The sequence below is a fragment of the Seriola lalandi genome, unplaced genomic scaffold (assembly GCF_002814215.2).
Source record: "Seriola lalandi dorsalis isolate HSWRI2012SDOR001 ecotype SW California unplaced genomic scaffold, Sedor1 jcf7180002054949, whole genome shotgun sequence".
In the NCBI taxonomy this organism is placed as follows: Eukaryota; Metazoa; Chordata; class Actinopteri; order Carangiformes; family Carangidae; genus Seriola; species Seriola lalandi.
The window spans coordinates 1,188,108-1,205,584 of record NW_019525500.1 but is presented as its reverse complement, the minus strand read 5'-3'; the positions used below and the strand labels follow the sequence as shown (position 1 = coordinate 1,205,584).

Sequence of the window (17,477 nt, the reverse complement as noted above, 5' to 3'; positions counted from 1 at the left end):
GTCTGAAGTTAAGTGAAACTGCCTCTGGGTGCACAGTGAGCCTGTTTGTGCGCTGGCGCTCCATTACATTACACCTACGCACACAGTGAGAGCAGTCAAAGGATTATAAATGAAGGGGGAAGTAATGGGAAGAAACTCTGGGACAAGAGGCTACCAATCCACGTCTATGTAGTCAGCTCCTCTTGTGGAAATGTGGGTGAAGCAAGATAAAAGCAGCACTACAACTACATGTTTTGGATGACTATATATAGGGTTGTTCTCATATATACACAAATGTTCACACACATGCACTCACATAACACATGTGGGTGGACTCTTCTTCGTCCTCTTTGATCTGTTATCAAATAATGGAATATAAGTTGCATTTACCAGAGCCTAGAGCAAGGACGAAAGGACTTATGTGTTGCATGTGTGTAGATGCCTGAGGGAGGGGATGCAGGTTTACATGTTCATGTGTAGCCTATGCGTGTTCATGTGTGTACAATTTGTATCACATCGTGTTCACTTAGGATGTTTCCTTCATAAAGAACTCACTTGAGCTAACTGACAACTTGTATTTCCCCATGCAAACACTTAAGATGTGTCACTTAAGATGTGCTCCCCTCCTATGTTGCCCACCAGATTAACACACACACACACACACACACACTATCTCCCTCTCCTCTGCCCCTCTCTGCCCTGCCATAAAACACCAACTACCATATCCCTGGTGAGCATCGACCCAGCAGCAGCTTGCTGTAATGTAACATAGTAGCACAGGCTGTTGTTAAAAGAGCAACAGGTCTCCAGGGCCTGCAGGAGCCTCTCTGGCTATTGTCTGTCTCTCTCTGTCTGCCTGTCTTTCTGTTTGTCTCCCCTTTCTGTCCTTGCCAAAATGTGTGTATGCAGGGCCAGTGCTAATAAAGATAGAAGAAACAAAACTGATGCAATCCAAATGAAGTAAAATGAAAGAGAAAGGTACCAAAGACAGATTTTCCAGATGACCTACACATCTGTGAAAAGGAGAAATGAAAAAAAAAAAAAAACACCGCACAGAAAGTATCCAGGCCAAGGATCAAACCTGAGTCTTTACTGCTGTGAGATGACAGTGTTCACCTTTAAACCATGCTGCACTGTAACAGCCAGTGTTACATACAGTAGTTTGTTGAGGATTTTAAATGGCTGCAAGAGTAATACACATTAAGATCATTGGCTTCTCTCTGTCCACAGACCCAGCGAGATAGAAGTGCTATATGTCTCATGCATTCCTGCTGTGCAACTGTATTGGTGTGTGATATTGTGTCTGGGGGCTTACATATGAGACAGTAGTTGAAGTGGGTGCTGTGTAGGTGCTGGTTGATGTAATAAAGGCAACTCCATTATAGCTTGTATGTAAGCATGATATCCACACAGACATGATTACAGTTTTTTCATAGCTCTCTAAGGATCAGAAATCGCCTGCCTGTGTGATACAGATGAGATGCTGCTAGCACCGGGTTAGTACACAAAGATGAAAATACTAAAGAGAGGGAAGGACATGGGGAATGAGTAAGGAAGATCCACATTAAAGAGAGAAATATAGTTTCGGTATCAAAAATTCCACTTTTTTCCCCAGGTAATACTGACACAAACACAACACTAATTAGTGTTTCAGGAAATCATTTCCCTTGCAGGTATACAATTTTACTAACTCAATTTAAATCTTAATTTCCGACCCTGACACACAGTTTTGTTTCTATCAATATGCGCCCATGACGCCTGTTAGAGGTAAAGGTAAAATCAATTCTACAAGTGTCTATACTCATTCAAGTGTGTGTGATCTTATTGGGTTCGTATGTAGAGATATAAACTTCTCTGGTGATCAACCTTAAGCTAGCTCGCTCAGCGCCTTAATGGGACGCACTCACCCACACATACAGAGACATTCATTTACACAGTCCAATTTGTTGAGATTAAAGGTTGAATGGTGAGCAGGTAAAGAATATATTTTAATTATGTTGTGTTTTAAATCTTTGCTTCATAAGAAAGAAAAAAACAAAAAAAACAAAAAGCAAAATTAGTCTTCAACAAAGACAAGGGAAACACCCGCTTTGCCCAAACATGAAAAATTATGTTTTACCTACACACACACACGCTGAAGCATGCAAACACACAACTAGCTTCAGCTGTGTGCCTGAATAAACACGATTTCGCATTAACATAAATTAAAGACTCATAAACTTTCTTCAGAGGCCTCCTTTAAATGTAATAAAGAACCTCTCTTCCTGGATCCATGTTTTATTCAACATTTGGATATGCTCAATTAGCATCCCTAATTAACGCTAGCTGTACTCCAATTGTAGCTGCCGCGGGAGGGAGATATTGGAGGGAAAGGATAGGAGATCAGAGGTGGAGGAAGGGGGGGGGTTAGGTGGTGAGGAGGAGGGTGAAGAGATAGATTGAAAGGGGGAAGGGGTGAAAACAGCCCATTTCAGAAGGGAAGTATATTTTGTAGGGGTTAGATGATTGCATGAATGTGTGTTTGAGGGTGTTACAATATTATATATACACGCCTTCTACTGCCGAGTGAACATTATAGTTTTAATATTCTTCATGAAAACATTCATCAACATGGCAGCGTTAAACTGATTTTGCATGGAAGCACAAGCTCCCAATAAAACCTACATATCTGCTTTATTAGCTGACATTTCTGTTGTTTTACCAAAGGCCTGAATGACTGTGTCTGCCTATTACTGATAACCCTGAGTGGTGGCTTGTGTTGCAGGAATGTTAGCATTACCAAAGAGTCCGGCCGTGCTATTCATACATGTTTTCCACTATCAACTGCTATCAGACTGCTTTGTTACATAGCTGTGCTGTGTTATCTGCACGCTCAATGCTCATTTGTTTCTTTGTTATATCTGCAACTGTAACATCAAGAGTAAATCAATTTTCCAAGAATAATAAGTGTAACAGCAGCAGGATAATTAGGTTTGTGTTGGTCTGATTTATCTTTACACCTCTTCTGTTTTAATAAATAGACAGAGAGCCGAGTGACAGCAGAGGAAGAACTTAGATTGATATGTCTGATGTATGATTTTTTTTTATGCTTGTGGTGATGAAATGTTTGCAAATATTTGTATTACTCTTCTCCTTTGTCTGAGCCTCACCATCGTGCTGTCTCTGTGTGAAACCAACTATGACGATTTTTAGAATGATTCTTGTCATTGTTAAATATGAAGGCAAAACCAATCTATTTGGCGGAATAGCTGTAACAGACAGAAAGAAGAAAGCCATCTGTTTTAGGAAATGGAGAAAAAAAAGGAAAAACAAACATGGAAAAACAGGTATAATGCAGCATAGGTATCCAAAAAAATCTAATTATATGACAAAATAGAGTGTGATAATTTTTTAACAGATGTTTCGATGCTGTTTTGCTGTTATTCAGTCGGTCTCTGTTTAATTTTGTATTTAAAATCTGCAAACACTTTTGTAAATAGCAACTCTCTCTAAAGAAATCTAAGTTCATGCTTTATATATTATCTGGTTTTGCAGGCTGAAGGGGTCTATCATTCAAATAACTATATTCATGCCAATAGTGAAAACAGAAAAAGAATATAGAACTGCCAACATACACACACCACTATACATACACACATACATACAGAAAAAACATCATGTGAAAAACACACATACTGTATGTATATACACATCACACTAAAAGCTGTGAGCAATTGGCATTAATAATATAGCCATTTTAGTTAAAGTATTCTTTGAAGGTGTCCATGAGTACTTGTTGCCCACTCCTGATTGTGCTGAAACGTTAATGTACCTACATTGTGGGACAATAACAAAGTGAAGTGTTGTTATGGTTGCACATCTAATTACTGAAAATTCACTTAAGCTTTATATAACGTATAATATATATATATATATATTTATATATAAAGAAAATGAGTCCAGTGTGTGTCTGATGAAGTGGACTCTTGTGTGTGAACCCAGGCACATGATGAACCCTTAATATTCATCACTGCCACCTTCGTATTTAAATGATGGATCAAAAGCTGATCTCTACAGGTTATTATAACAGCAGGAGTCCCATAACACACACACATATACACTCAAGGCCTTGGGCGGGAAATCAATTATCATCAAGACCTGTATGAAATATTTCAGAGCTGTATTAATCACTTATTTTCCACTGCAATAAGAGACAGGGGCTCGCACAGGTCAGACGGATGAAAGGCAATGGAAGGAACACATGATCAGTGATTTTCCTCTGTGGAATTAAAAGAGAATTAGAAAGTGCAGGTGTCTGTGATTGGCATGGAAGAGAAGAAAGAAAAGGCTATTCTTTTAAGGCAGTTTATGTTACACATCAGAGGGACAGAGACGGTATGTGAACAGTGCTGTGGCCGCTCAGGTTACATGATTAAATCAACAACTTTCATTAGGTCGCAGCCACAAACTCCCTAATGTGATCACTCTGTGTACAAGCTAACAACTAACAACAGACAGACAGGAGATGGATGACAGGGCAGAGGCACACAGAGAGAAACAATCAGAGGGAGGGAGAACAAAGAGGGAACATGAAGGAACAAAGGGAAGTGAGGAAATGCTTCTATCACCTGTCAAGAAAAGTTTAAACTCGACCTTTGAAATGCAGCAAAATGTAGATATATTTCAAGTGTTTGCATCAGCAGGGTTGAAACTAATACTGTAAATAAGCTTTCTGAATGTCAAAAACATTTACAATGGCAAAACTGGAATCTGATAAGGGGGATTTCTTACAGGGCAGGCTGCTGGTCTTCTAAAGTTGTAATGTTGATAACATTTTGTGCATTTCTAGGAAACTGCTGTGGGTAGTAAGACTTCACAACTTTTGATATATTGGGGAAGGTGCCACTGTTCTTACAATACAACTCTGCCTGTTGTTAACATTAGATTAAACAGGAACATCTTTATAATAGTATTTAAAATATAATAATATATAATCTGCTTTTGTGTAGATTTGTATTGTTATATTAGCACACTACCCCCATGATATACAATAGGATGAGATTGCAATCTCTAAATTAAAATGAATTAAAATGCATTCATTATCTATGATTTATCTAAATTGCCTCTTCAATTGGTAAAGTTAATTAAAAATGGTAGTTTCACTTTATTATCTTGTTTGAGAGAATTTAACAGCATCCAGAAGAATTCTTAAGAGTGTGTATGTTCATGTATGTGTGTGCCGCACACTGTACATGCATGTGGACTCTGCATACAAGCATTTTATGCATCACTTTCAGCATGAGAATGTATGAATGTCACAGTGCCTGGGGGATGATGGCAACCTTATGGAAAAAAAATTCATCTCACTCACACTCACACTCACACTCACACTCACACTCACACTCACACTCACACACACACACACACACACACACACACACACACACACACACAGCCTTGTAATTCTATCCTTATGAACACTCCCGCCTGCTACATTCACTCTCCAATTCACACTGCAGTAGCCCCTTGTAGAAGTGACCAGCGGTCTGACCAGAGTGACCTCACTTTCAGTCCAAAAAAATGTAATCACTTTGAAGGTCTGAGACTCACAAAGACACCCACATAGATATTTATACAGAAATTCTCTGTGCATATACATTTCCTATCTAACAGAACCCAGGTTTAAAGGGCATATATGACATGCAATCTATATACTTCAAAAAATGCTGTGTGTGCATGTGTTCGTCTGTGTATGTGTGTCTGCCACAGGCTTACAATCAATAATGCTATAGGCCAGATGTTTACGCTGATGGAAATCAATGCCCTTTTTACAGCTTTGATACCAGCTGTGAGGACGTAAGACAGGACATGTGAGTATAGTATAGATGTGTATAATTATACAACAAAGTGTGAAGGCGTTGCAGATGAAGCGATGTGAGTGTGTTTGTGTGTATGCCTGTGGTTTGTTTACAGAGCTACTCTGTAGTTTTTTTTATAAAGCTAAACAACAGCCTAGTCTATGTGCATTTGAAGATTTCTCTCTATCCGACAATATGACGTCCAATTCTGCAGAATGATTAAAACCAAGACAGAAACATGTTGTGTGGTACTTTTTAACAGAGTAATCGTGTCACATGTATTGATTATATGGAAAAGTTTACAGCATTTTGCAACAGAAATCAGTTTGAACCGTTTTGTTTTTTCTTTAAACAGTCTTATTCTGACAGTAGGACAAAGATGAGAGTGTGTGTATGTGAGACAATGGGCTCTATTTTAGGTTTTAAAGGGGCTAACAGGTGCAAATATGAAACAATTCACCAATCTCTAACCAACCCCTGACACACCCACACATGATTTATATAAGTAATGTTATTCATGATCCCGTCTGTTTATGCAGTGAGGGTGCACCACGTGCCTGGAACTGTGACAACACTGAAAGCGTGCTACCACACCCTCTGCACACTTTGCATGACACACTTGACCAGGCACTGTACTCTGTGCCTTCATTCACAAAAACAAAGCCCTGCTGTGTGTGTGTGACACTGTGTTTGCCTCGGTGTGAGTATGATTTTGAACATCCATCTATGTAAATATACTGTGGGACAAACTGGTGTTCAGGACACACCTTCACAGAAACACATGCAAGATAAATAACTGGTTCCCCCTGCTGTAAAACACCACTGGCCCGACTCTCCCAGTCTGCACAGTGACCTGCTTTTCCTCATTTCCAGCTCATTAAGCAACAGCCAAGAACAAGGACAAGATTGTGGGGAGGAAAAAACAGATCCTGTTTGACATCTCTAGACACATAACACAGAAAATATATATAAATAAATGAACAGATGAAACTTTCTGCTTTTTTGCCAGCTAATGACGTCAAGTTAGAAATACTGATTACAATTAGGACCAAATCTTAACTGAATCTTAAAATATGCAATACTCTAGGTGACAGATAAGAGAGTATATGGAAAATTTTTACACTTGCTTTGTGTTATCTGATACTGGGTAAAAGCAACGTATCCCCAGTTTTATTTAACATATTCTTTTAGATCTGGACTTAAATCTGTCAAATCACATCCTGCAACACAGTTATTACCAAAACAGGAAGTGTCATAATACTACATTTCTAGGAATATTATCACATAGGACCTTTAGCTTTTTGCTTTCTTCCCACCCCTGGCATCACCCATGTGTTTTTCTATGTATTATTATTAATTATTATTATTATACATTATTATTAAAGAAATAGCTATTGAATATTATACATTATAAGACAAATAACAAGTCCAGTCATGTTTAATTGAGTGGGTAGGAAAATATACTATTTGTATTGTCTACTAGTCAGAGGACTGACATAGGACTAATACTTAATACTTAATAATTATATAACCTTTTACTGCTGTAAACAAACAGCAGTAAAAGGGCACTCTGTGCTGATAACTCTGGATAGACTAATGATCGTTTAACCTACTGCAAAATCATTTTCTACACCACCTCCGCTGCCAACACCCAGTGGGGATAGGAATTTCACGTAAGAACTGTTTACTCATTCCCAATTATTTCTGGGTAATAAAGTTCTTCATTAAAGCAACAGAAAGAAGAACAGTTGTGAGCAGGTAGTGACCTGTGAAGCCTCGAATTTAGACTACCTTTTCAGACTTTTGAACTCAGTGAGCAACATGAAAGTTAAGGTGAGTTCAGATGAAGCTCAGAACGGAAACTGTTCTCTCTCTTCTTGTCCCCCCTCCCCCCGTCCCACATTTCCCGCAGCCACCACAATCTTACCTGCAGCGCACTGCTCCTCATCGGCCCCGTTCTCACAGTCCCTCTCTCCGTCGCATCGCCATGACAACGAAACACATTTGCTGGCAGCCCCTCCGCAATCAAACTTCTCTGGTGGACAGGTCTGTCGACCTGTTGTGAGGGGGGGGAGGTGAAAGATGACGGAGAAAGAGCACCGAGGGGGGAATGTAGGGATGGGAAAGGAAAATGGAGAGACGATGAGAAAGTTTGGGGAAACGGAGAGAAGAAAAGAGGATCGAAGAGGGATGAAGAATGAAGGCAGGGGGAGTAAAATGAGAGAAGAAATGGGGAGGAGGCAAAAGATAGAGAGAGAAGGGACAGCCAGTCAATGAAACAGTTTGATAACTTAGTTATCTTGTTGCTCAAATCGATTCCCTCTCAAAGGTCTGCAATTAAACTAGACACAGAGCGACAGAGGAACAAAGAGGCAGGAACACTGTCAGGCAGACACAAAGCCAGGAAAACACACACACATAAACAAACAGAAAAAGACTTGAAACACACTGTGAGGAATATACACACAAAACAAGATAGATAGGCACTATTTGGTGTGTGTTTGTGGCCATGTGCACATCAGGGCTGCTAATTTTCATTATCAGTTGATGCATTGATTATTTGTTTTTATTAACGGCTCAAGCACTAATAGCTAAAAAAGGCTCCATCGAGATCCAAGAGCTCAAAGGCTTTACATTTTGCCTTTTTAACACACACACACACACACACACACAGTGATGGCAGCGAGATACCAGACAAGGGACTGGTCTAACCATTGGAAGCAACTTGGCTTTCAGTGTCTTGTTCAAGGACACGTAGGACTCGTGGAGCTCGTCTCTGCTTCCTGTGGCCACAGCCATAACATGATTTGATTGATTAATTTTAAAAGGTATTCAAATTAAAACAACATCAATGCAGAAAATCAGCAAATCCTTACATTCAACAAGCTGGAACAAGAAATTTTTTGGCATTATCGCTTGATTAAAATGACAAATTAAAATGATAAATGACAAGGGCAATCAATACAACTGTTCTAATTAACTAATCAACTAATTGTTTCGGCACAAGCACAAAAAAAACAACGACAAAAAAAGCAGACTGGAAATACATTATGATGATTTGTCGCTTAACTGATTAGTTAATTAACAGAAAATTATACAGCAACTATTTTGATTATCAATTAATCATTGAAGTAATTTTCCGAGCACAAAGGCCAAAAACTTTGTGGCTCAGCCTCTCAAATGTGAGGTTTTTCTGTTTAATGTTATTGTGAATTGAATATCTTAGTGTTTTTTGGCTGTTGTTTTAAAAAAAATGACAAAATGTCATCTTGGGCTCCGTTCACTATTTTCTGGTGTTTTATGGACAAAACTATTAGTCAGCGAACGGAGAATTTTAACTGCATGTGAAACTTTGTTTGATAAGAATTTTTTTTCAAGAGAAAATCAGTGTAAGTGAATGAAGTGTTACAGTGTGTTAAACATATACACACACACACACACACACACACATCCGCTATGTGTGTAAGTGAGAAAGTGGTCCCTATAGGTAAAAGCCCATTATAGTGGAGAAGGCCATTGTTCCTACATGTGTAGCCCGTGGGGTTAGCACAGGGAGGAAAAATACAGCCGCTCAATACATCAAATTTACACAGTCCCACAGCAAATCCTTGTCCCTTTCTCCTGCAAAGCCCCTCACCCTGTCTCACTCCCCCCTGCCTCCCCCTTCAATCTCTCTCTCTCTCTCACACACACACACCTACACACACACACATGCACCAACACACACACACACGCACACACACACACACACACACACACAAACACACACACACGCACGCATACAAACTCTAACACCATAGGGACTCTAGCCCCAGATTACATTACAGGGCTGTGTCAAACTCAACTCCATCAATTACACATATTTGACCACCAACATGCTTCTTGGCAACCAGCCTGAGTGTTTGTGTATGCGTGTGTGTGTGTGTGTGTGTGTGTGTGTGTGTGTGTGTGTTGCAGCCACAGATCAATAGTACCTATGGGATTTGCCCATTTCAGTCTCATTCTCTTTTATTCATCTCGTATTTCTTTCTTCTCATCTTTATTTTGAACAGAACTGTAGAAGTTGCCGCTCAAACGCTGGCCCTCGTGGGGGGGGGGGGGGTTTCAACCTTGCCGGTAATGATTGCCAGGATTTTCTCCAACAGTGCAGTTTAGGATGCCTGGTCCTACACTACTGAAACAAAAGTGGCTACTTGCACTTTATTTTTCTGAGGAACTGGGCAAGGTTAAGGTTTGGATTCCCGTCTTTTGCTAGTGCTGATCTTTTGGATAACCACTCCCCCCGTCCACCCTCCCTCCCTCCCACCCGTCACTCTTCTTCCTACTGAATATCAGGCTCTTGTGGGAGCATCTTTTCAATGTGTCTCCACTAAATGAGGTTTCCCTTGGCCTTTAAAGAATAAAAGCCTCCTGCAAATCCCCTTTAGGAGAGTGAATGAGCAAGCACCATATCAGCGCAGTCTGGTTATTACTGCCAAAGGGACTGAATGGACAGTGTGTACAAGAAGAGTGTGTGTGTGTGTGTGTGTGTGTGTGTGTGTGTGTGTGTGTGTGTGTGTGTGTGTGTGTGTGTGTGAGAGAGTGTGTGTGAGTGTGTGAGAGAGTGTGTGTGAGTGTGTGAGTGTGTGAGTGTGTGAGTGTGTGAGTGTGAGTGTGAGTGTGTGAGTGTGTGAGTGTGAGTGTGAGTGTGAGTGTGAGAGTGAGTGTGTGTGTGTGAGAGTGAGTGTGTGTGTGTGAGTGTGAGTGTGAGAGAGAACCTGTGTCTTTGGATGCACAAAGTGCAGCTCTTCTGGTCAATGTGATGATGTAAATATGAATACCAGTGTGTGTGTGTGGGTGTAGTTCATGTGAGGAAGGCAGGCAGTGAATTGTCTGATATCTGACTTACTGTTCAATCAATTTAAATGTGTGCCCTGGAGATACTGCAATGAACAGATAATAAGTAGTTTCATGTTTCACATTACTTACCTATTCCAAGTGTGTGTGTGTGTGTGTGTATATGTGTGATTGTATGTGTGTGTGTGTGTGTGTGTGTGTGTGTGTGTGTGTGTGTGTGTGTGTGTGTGTGTGGGTCAACAGAGGCCAAGGGCTACTGTCGGAGACTTTCTCACTCTCAACACGAACCCACACACAGAAACATTGCCCCCGCCCCCTCCCCAGGGACTGAGTCCACTAAGAGTCTGATTGACAGCTGGGTTAAAAGGATGTAATTCATCCGACTGACCATTTGGGCCCCGGGAGTCGGGAAGGTGGAGTCATGGATCAGCTGCCAATCAAATGACTGAATACAGGCGAGCAAGAAGAAAAAGAGAACACCACTGACATTGATTATGACAAAATAAATTAGATGATTTTCACCCCAAGGGTAATAACTCACTAAATGAAAAAGATAATTCCAATTTCCTGTTATTGTATGTTTAAGTAATAATCTGTGGCTGTTCAGCTGCTCTCTATTGGCCTTTGATACAGCACAACAGTACTTATGGCCACACATTCATACCGTGTATAAAAGGTTTCTGTAATTCGTGAGAGAAAATTGGCTTGTGCAAACGAGGAGATGTGCTTTACATTGTCTGCAGAAGCAAGTGCAGTTTGTTTGGAATATTCAGAAGTGGCTGTACATGAAGGTGATTAGCATGATCAGCAGCATCCTCCATGTCTGCACAGCCAAAAAGAAACCAAACAGATTTAGCGCCAGAAACACAAAATAAAAGAAATAAAATAATATTTTTTATCCGGCTTGTTGTTTGATTTTGCAGGTCCAGATGGTGATGAGGTTTATATGGTCCAACTTTTGCCAGACTTTTGAAAGTCGGTGTATGGACAGATTTGCCCTCTCTCTTTGTTCCCCTCTCACTAAATGCTGACAGGTGTATCCAGCAGCAGAGCGGGCACTGAGGAGCATTGATGGACTTATCGACAGCGAGCTGGGGACACATCCGCGACTGCAGAGATATTGCCAACTGTTATCACACTCCAAGCCAAGTGCAATATCTGACTGCCACTCTCACCGCAGGGGAGTATGTAAAGATTGCATTTTTCCTAAAATATTTAGAGACAACATAAAATGATCACAATGAAGTTTGTGCACATGCACATAGACGCATACAAGTGAGATACACCACCTGCACTTGTGCACGAAAAAACATACTTACACACATACACACAACTACTTATAGCTATAAACCCTTTTCCGAGCTGAAAGCCATAGGTTTTCACAATTCTCTAGACTTTGTACTGAATGAATATTTCATGTGCTATAAAACTCCTGGGGCGCAGAGACAAACACTGGGCTGTTAGCAGCCAGCTAGCTTGCTTACTGCCAAGGCCTACAGCGAATAACAGCTGAGGAACTGATGCTAGCCATGCTCCAGTGGAGCTGCTTGGTGGCGAGCAGTAAAGAGACGGCGGTGGAAAGAGGCAGCTCCCAGGTGGGGCGGGTTTATGCATTATCGAGTGAGTGTAAAACAGGGTGAAAAAAAAAAAGCACGTGTGGTTAGTGAATATATCCAGGATACATCAAAGTAAAGCTAACGACACAAATGTTTGGATTACCTCTCCCTCAACCTCCATTTCTGTAAAATACTTGGAGTGGCATATAAGCCTAAACATATTCAGCCCAGTGCCTTACTAATACATTTATTTCACAGTCACCCTGGGTTAGCAGTAATTTGCCTGTTAGCATATGAGGCTCTTTTCTCAATATAACACTGGCTTAGAAAGTGGAAGAGGATAAAATGTGATGAATACATTGTTTTTATGAAATTTTTGGGTTAAGATGATGGAGACTAGTGTTGCGAAGAGACTGGAGAAAATATACTAATAATTATCATAACATGAAAATCAGGTTATAGTTTGCCAGTGCAGTGCTTGATCACCCCGTTTACAGCTGTATGTTTGTTCTGATGACTGTCTTCTGCTTTCGATAGAACATCTGACAGTGTGCAACACTTAAAGGTTGCAAACCCTACGCTTTTTCGAGCAACCGCAAACTCTTGTGAACACTGCATAGAAGTTTGTGTTTGTGAAACTGGCACAAACTGAATTTACATTGGCTCCAAGAAATAGAAATGTCTTAGTCAGCATAGTTTGAAGGAAATATTTTGGAAATTGTGCAGTTGTATTTTCAGTGGGTCTCTCTGGTCTCACTTGGCACATACGGGACGATGCAGTCTTTTAATTCAAACAAGTCCACAGCCAGAAGTGGTACAGATTTGCTATTCTCCTCACATGGCCTGTCTAAGTGTCTATTATGAGCAGTGTATAGGGGTGGACTGAGCAAGGCGCTGTATGCTAATGAACTTTTGATTAACTACCATCTTAATTTCCCTTCACAAGGAGGGAGGGGACTGGAGTATTGTAGTGCGGCACCACGTCCACTCTCCAGCTGCCTGCCTAGCATCAAAGCTAGCCTCCCAGGTGATTGATTTGGAAGGCTTGTAGCCCCACAGGCTAATGCTAAGATAATTTATTTATCATGAGCTGTGCGTATGAGGCCGGGAGGTAATATAAGTCATCCTCAAGTCACTGTCTGTCACAGTGAGACACAATGTCAAAACAAAGGCACGTGGGAGGAGCGTATGTGATAATATGGCACATGATGAATTGGGAGGAACGGAGGCTTATAGATGACTTGCCCTGTACTGGCTAAGGATTAGAGTTGCAGGAATTTAAAATGCTTAAAGGTACACTGACTTCACCCTACACTCCAGACAGCAGAGCACTGATTGATGAAGTACTATATTCTTTAACGTCTATTTATGCAAGCACGTGAGGAACGTCTCATCACGTCAATGGAATACCATGAATGCCCAAATACTCTGCTCTGCTGTGAATATCAATTTGCTCCACATGTACTCCGAAGCAAAATGCATGCCATACTGAAGGCATTTTATAGTTTCATAAAAATATAGGCACACGGACGGCTTCTTTTTGAGGCAACATGTCTTATTTTTCCGTTTCTTAACTATGAACTTTAGAAACTTTAGAACTTTAGAAATTACTACAAATAATGAGTGTGACAATGTCTGTAATAATGTATGAGAACTTTTTTCTTGCATGCGTTAGACAGACCATCAATTAAGTCCAAACTAACAGGGGGTCCATAACAGCTGATCGTCTGTGAAATGGGATAATTAAACTCAAGTTTCAGCCATGAGGTTGCACCATAAATTGGCGAGTGCCTGCTTGAGAACAGTAAACTTTTATCACTTGGCTACTCTGAGTAGTAAAAACAGGGCCAAGGCATCTGAATCAATACACAACCGTGTACCGTGCCATCCTGGTACCTCGGTCTGCTTCTATAAAGACTGTATACAATTTCAGCCACTTCATTTCAGACAGTTTAATATAGGCCAGGCAACTAACAATAACAAATATCAAGCTCGAGTCTTTATTTTTAGCCTCGGTCACCCGGGTTAACCAGGTGTCATGGACAACAAATGAAACAGGGGAAAAGGTATAGATGATGCAGACAGATGTCTGAGAGGGAAGGAATTAAGATAGAGCTGAAAAATGGAGTGAGAGGTTTGTGGGAGACGTGGGGTCAGATATTGGTCATAGGTAATCTTTGAGTGTGACTAAGAGACTCAAAAACAGAAGCGAGAGGCATTTGGTAGGAATCCGATCAAACTGGGGCTTCTTGTGACCCGAGGGCCTACAAATGCACACAATAGACATTGTATTCTCATTTGGTCAATCATTCATCATTCAGACCTGCATCATTTCTACAAACGCATCACCAACAAACGCTAACTGATGCATAAATGCGGATAAAAATTGCATACTGCAAATCCCCCCAGGTTATGCTGTAATCCATTTAGAGATGTAGGCTTGATTGCATCTTAACGTAACAGAGATTTCGAAAAGTAGTCCACAATGAATATATTGTTCTAATTTGAGAGTATGCAATTTCATTGAAATAAGTGGAGGGCTTGTAGCGGGTGCATAGTTAATCTCTTTCAGGGAATTGCAGTGCATGCAGTATGAATTAAATGCTTTTCCCTTAAAGCTGTAACCTTTATAAAGAAGAAAGGGCTGTAGTAGACAAAGGACAGGAGGCAGGGGAGCCTTAAGCTCAGAGAGCACTCATATGCATCAATGATTCATACAAAACGAGCGATGTATGGATCAGCCAATTATTCAGCTTGTAAGGGCTTTGCAAGTCTAATGATCTGATCGGTTGCAGTGGGTCATATTGTCATGGTGACGCTCATTAACCTCTCTCCAAGCACTGGTCTTATTTTCAAAGGCCTGTTAAGGTAAGTTTAGGGTCATGCTTTGTTTTGTATGTGTGTGTGCCCATTAGGAGTGAGCAGCACTCTCAGGGCTGAGAGTGTGTGGCATTTTGAAATGAGGCTAACCCTCTGTTTATTTCACTTCCCCTCATCATTAACAGCTGCTTTTAGCTGGCCTCCGGTCAGGCCACACAGACTTTAAAGAGCAATGCAGCAATATTCTCCTCTAAAATGTTAAATAATAATGTTTTATATACACATTACAGCTGAAACAGGTAGTTGATTAATCAATTCGTTGTTCAACAGACAACATAATCAACTGATTTGATTATCAATTTATTCATTTTTCAAGCAGAAGTAGTAAAAGAAAAAAAAAGAAAATTTGATGCTTCTGAAAACATTTGGGTTTTGCTTGAACTTTTGATTGAAAAAAAGACATTTGAAGACATCACCTTGAGATCTTGAGATTTGTAATAGAGCCATAGGGATGACGTATTTAGGCCAACCTGGAAGTCAGCATCACCCTTATTTCAGCCATCTAACCAAAAAGCCATTCAAAAAACCCACAGACCTCTGGTCAAGAGACCAGAAGTACTAAAATGCAAACTAAATTCCAGATTAATTCCTATGGGACTCTATGGGCACTTTATCAGTATTTTTTGACATTTCATGGACTATTTAATCAATTAATGAAAAAGAAAATGTGAAGATTACAATAAAGTAAATTATCATTATTCGTAGTTTTAATACTTGTGTGTTTGCTTCTCTCATATTGGGAAGTTTTACCATTTGATTTTCCTCTTTGAGCCTAAAGCATCATCTGAAATGAGGCAGCCGTAGAGGGACAGTGTGAGGTGTCAAGTCAAGAAAAAGGATAAAACAAGTTGATGTATCCACATGACATGAAAATGTGACTTCACAGGTCAGTGGCAATTCTTTTTGTTTTTGCTGTTAAATCAGTTTACAAAGCAATGCATCACTCGCAATGTGCAGAAAAAAGACAATGCTTCATCCAGCGTACTCTCTCTCCAATTAATTCACATCAGTTATTTTGGATGATGGAATAACCGTGTGTGTGTGTGTGTGTGTGTGTGTGTGTGTGTGTGTGTGTGTGTGTAAATATGTACACTAAGCATAATGAGTGCATGCATGAGTTAAAGTGGGTCTGTGTTCACATGTGTATGTATGTACTATAAATGTAAGGATGGGTACATATATTTCTGTATGCATGACTGAGTGTGTGTGTGTTGGTGGTTGTTTGTGCCAGGAAACATAATACATGTGTGAATGCATGAGTGTGTGAACTTTGCATATCCTCACACTGCACACAGACAACTGGAGCATGATGTTTCATGGCCAGGGAAAATGGGGGAAGCTATGGGATGAGGGAAGAGTTACCCAAGACCAGAGAGATGTTCACTGGTTTAATATTTGCAGTATTTTGCAGTGATGATAAGGAGAAACAATATAAACTGGCAGAAGAAAAAACAAATCAAAAGAATTCATTGCATTAATAAGCCCAGTGTTTGGGGATTGGACAGTTGCTAATTTAAAACTATTAAAACAGAATTTAAATATTTAAGGAAATCTCCAGAGAGGAGGGACAATAAAACTGTCCCCTTTACACATTTCTGTGCACTGACTCTTAGGTTTGGTGTAGTTGGTCGACCCCTTGGCACTGGGGGTAAGTTGAGACTTGGAGACCAAAGCTGAGGCCAACCTGCTACATCTATGTCGCGGAATTACCAACTCCACCCCCCTCCTTGTCCTTCAGATGTGAAATCCAATTTATGGAGAGGGCGTTTGTGGTTAATATCAGATTACATTTTAAATGAAGGTTAGTGTTGATTAGTGGCTTTCATTGGAACGCTGATCTCCAATTATTGTGGCCCTGGTGTAGGGAGAGGGGGGGGGTGTGTGTTGTAGAGAGAAAGATCAAAGTCAAGGGAGAGGAGAGAAAAAAAATGATCAGAGAGAGCAGGTGCAGAGAAAGTGGAGGCCTGGCACCAAAACAAGGAGAGAAGCAAATAAAAGCAAGGCAGTGGAGTTAAAACAGAAAAAAACAGCAGGGGTCTAGTGATAAGGAGTCAGAAACGGTAAGAAGATGTAGACTGTAGACTGTAGATAGTAGACAACAATATTCTGCAAGTTTTATGCAAATTTCTGAAATTTTGGCCAACTCAAATGTGAATCAATGTCAGTGTATATTTCCCTCAGCTACCTTAATGTGACAGGACTATGTCATTATATAAGCACCAGTAACAGTTTTACTGCTTCTTTCTCATGTGTCTCTGAGGTGGTACATTTTGTTTTTTCCAGGAAAAGACGGTAGAGGCTTCCGCTGAGTTAAACTGAAGAACATGCCCCCCATTCTCTCTCTTGCTTTCTCGTCTTCCATATCTTTCTCTCTCTCAAGGCTGTGAGA

General features: G+C 40.4%; 1 protein-coding gene across 2 annotated transcripts in view; it reads right to left on the bottom strand.

The window, feature by feature from the left end:
• Nucleotides 1-17,477, bottom strand: part of lrp8 (low density lipoprotein receptor-related protein 8, apolipoprotein e receptor) — a 172,102-nt gene that overhangs the window by 59,691 nt on the left and 94,934 nt on the right. For both annotated transcript variants that reach the window (XM_087170474.1, XM_087170473.1), the window contains exon 4: nt 7,744-7,872. In XM_087170474.1, coding sequence (XP_087026600.1) covers nt 7,744-7,872 — 129 coding nt within the window. The remainder of the gene's footprint in view (nt 1-7,743; nt 7,873-17,477) is intronic.